General features: G+C 45.4%; 1 protein-coding gene across 1 annotated transcript in view; it reads right to left on the reverse strand.

Moving 5' to 3' along the window:
- Nucleotides 1–307: 307 nt before the first annotated feature.
- LOC109486988 (ankyrin repeat domain-containing protein 16-like) overlaps nt 308–3,080 on the reverse strand; it is a 6,163-nt gene continuing 3,390 nt past the window's right edge. Inside the window, exons 4-5 of the mRNA XM_019790905.1 lie at nt 2,377–2,495; nt 308–648 (exon numbers count right to left, since the gene is read on the reverse strand). Coding sequence (XP_019646464.1) covers nt 308–648; nt 2,377–2,495 — 460 coding nt within the window. The remainder of the gene's footprint in view (nt 649–2,376; nt 2,496–3,080) is intronic.

The raw sequence follows: 3,080 nt of genomic DNA on the forward strand, positions 1-3,080 counted from the left end.
TCGCGTGTCAGCGAGCTTCGGCCGACTCAAAAAAATCGTCGGCGATCCCGAAAATTCGCGCGATGCTCGACGGAACATCGGGCGTACTACGGCCGTAAATGTCGTTTAGAGCTCGCCAACTAGTCGGCCGATCGATTTACGCGCAATGTGACGGGGGTATGAGCAATGGAGGGAGCTTTTCCCTACCTCCATGGTACAAGAAAGTTGGTCAACTATTTTTCTTTACAAAAAAACTTTTCTTCTTCATGTCTTTGAATTTCTCCTCAACTTTTCGCCGCGATATATGTACACTTCCCTTATCGGGTCCTCATAAACGCAGCTCAGGTAGAAATCCTGTTTCAGCGTGTCCAGAAAGTCTTCGTCTGCTGAAAGCCGGATCCTTCCGGTGAGGTACAGAACTGTTTCCGCTCCGGCGAGGTGCATGATATATGGTCTTGTGCAGGTCCGGGAAGGTCTCCTCCTTGTAGATTATGTCGGAGCCCATGATGTAGTCGTAGTGTTGTACACCGAAGTCCTCCAGGTCGGCCGTGCCCCACTCCAGGCGGCGCACCACCGGCGCGTGCTTGGCTCGCAGCTCGGTGTTCCTCGGCACGTTTCCACAGGCGCAGGGGAGAGTCTCCCCGCAGTCTGTGGTCGTCACTTTGGCACCTGTTTATACCAAGAAGAGTACTCTATAAGTTTCACTTCCGTGAATAGCTTTCATCACTGCTATATATGCCCCAAAGGTAAAATATTTACATATCTACACATATGCGTTGTTACATGGAACTTTATCTACAATGCGGTCCCAAACGTCCTATAGCAGCGACAACCAGTCAGAATTGCCCTCCAGAGGAAGGTGTCAGACGGTCACTGAAACGTCGGCTGAATAAACTTGGTTGTGTAAAAAGGGTCTTTCTCTACAAGATTCAATGTCTGAAAGTGGGATTTATCAATGATGATAAATGTCATACTCCACGCACGTTAGTAAGAACCCGGCCACCACACATTTCGAAAAAGAGTACGGGCATGCCCCAGTGTGCGATGGTCTAAACATTACTATCCGCAAGTAAGTGGTTCACTACCAATCACCTTGTAGGTATGGAGGCCTTAAACGTTGGATGATATCGATAGATAGCTCTTGTACTCGGGAAGAAGTTACGTAAGTTTGGGCGTCCCCTAGCAGCTTGTACATGTAGCAGCTTGAGAATATATATGGTACTATAATTCTGGAAAATGAGGATCTTATTTGCGTAATCAATAAAAAAAATTATCAACCACAAATATTATCCTTTGCAATTTAGGCATGAGGTCTTATTGAGGGCTTATTGAATGTTAACATTTTATAGAAAACACATGTAGTTACCCAGTAGACTTGCCACTACTATGCTGACTAGCCCAGTCCCTGCCCCTAACTCCAGCACAGACTTGTGGGCGGGCGAAAAAAAAAACAGGCCTAGGCATCCTATTATGGCCCAAAATGGTACGATAGGAGCCATGAAGTCAACACACCAGGCTGGTTCAAAATTTAAACAATGAATTTTGACCACTGCATTGAAAGATGGAATAACTGTAACAAACAGGAAGAAAAGGACTGTTTTCAACTGTTCAGGGCAAAATATGAGCATTTTGCAGTTGATTATGAATTTTTATTTTTGTTTGCAAATCAGAAAAAAATGAAGCGGGAGAATCCGTTAACCAAGAAATTAAATTGGTGTGACCTTATCAGATGAAACATGATTCAATAAGAATCTGCAACCTTGAAATATGACAATAATATCCGATAGATTATGTTGTAAAAAGGAAACGTGCAACTGCAAGGCAAAGGTTGCTTCATAAAAATCCCACTCCCATGTAGGTACCCGTTACAATCTTCTAAGACTTTTATGACACAAAAAAGTCATACAAAACTGTAAAATGACCTTTTGGACGGGAAACACGTAAACAACAAAACTTGACACAACATTATTTTCTACAATCGTCGATAGATGACTACAGCGGCAAAGATGATGATGATGATTTTCTACATAAAAAGGCAACAGCGTCATAGCAATTGTGACAAATACTAGTAGCTAAATGCGTTTCGGTGGGGCAAGGGGACTTAATGTTGGCCTCCTGTATCCATCATCCTCCCCACATGTCCACTATAAAGTCTCCTTGCCCCACCCAATCTGCTTGGAGATTACTAGTAGTTATTTTATCCTAGGTAGCGGCATCGTCGGACCATGGTACTAGTACTCGAAAGCAGAAATTTCAGACTTTTGAGAAGTATTCCAGGGTTATAATGTCTGCAGAGTTACCGGTACGTTTGTTATACATGTCCTAAACTGTTTTTGGATCTTTAGAGCCCCCCTGTCTTCCTCTGGACCAATTTTTGGAAAGGGTCTGGGTCGTCACTGTCAGCACACGCGTCATGTCCGCAGCACTTCTTGTGTCCGACAGTCCAGTGTTGTTTCTGACAGTCACGGCTGCAGTACCGGGTCAGCTTGCACCGGCCACACAGCTTCAAGGTGGACCTACGGAAGATATAACAGTTACACAAGTGACTCGGGACTACTATGGAATTCGGAGACAAAGTTTTCAAGTGCCTGTTGTAGGCTACAAAGACTGAGAAACTCAGATGGAAATATGACTTATGTGGGTAGATAGATTTCGGTGAAAATGAGCCATCCTCGGCCGTCAACGAGAATATCAAAGACTTCAGACCTCATTTAAGTATCTGGAGTTGTGAATGTGTTCTTTTACTTCCCCATTCACACGCAAACATGCCTGTCCTTGGTGCTGAACACCATCCACACACAGACGGACACACACAAGCGTGCGCACACAAACGCGCGCGCGCGCGCAAACATGCCTGTCCTTGGTGCTGAACACCATCCACACCCAGACAGACACACACAAGCGTGCACACACACACACACACGCGCGCGCGCAAACATGCCTGTCCTTGGTGCTGAACACCATCCACACACATTCATACAGTCAGACACACACAATCATGCACACACACACACACACACACACACAAGAAGCAAACATGCCTGTCCTTGGTGCTGAACACCATCCACACACAGACACACACAAGCGTGTGCACGGGAGAC

This window comes from Branchiostoma belcheri, unplaced genomic scaffold (assembly GCF_001625305.1).
Source record: "Branchiostoma belcheri isolate BF01 breed outbred unplaced genomic scaffold, Haploidv18h27 scaffold85, whole genome shotgun sequence".
In the NCBI taxonomy this organism is placed as follows: domain Eukaryota; kingdom Metazoa; phylum Chordata; class Leptocardii; order Amphioxiformes; family Branchiostomatidae; genus Branchiostoma; species Branchiostoma belcheri.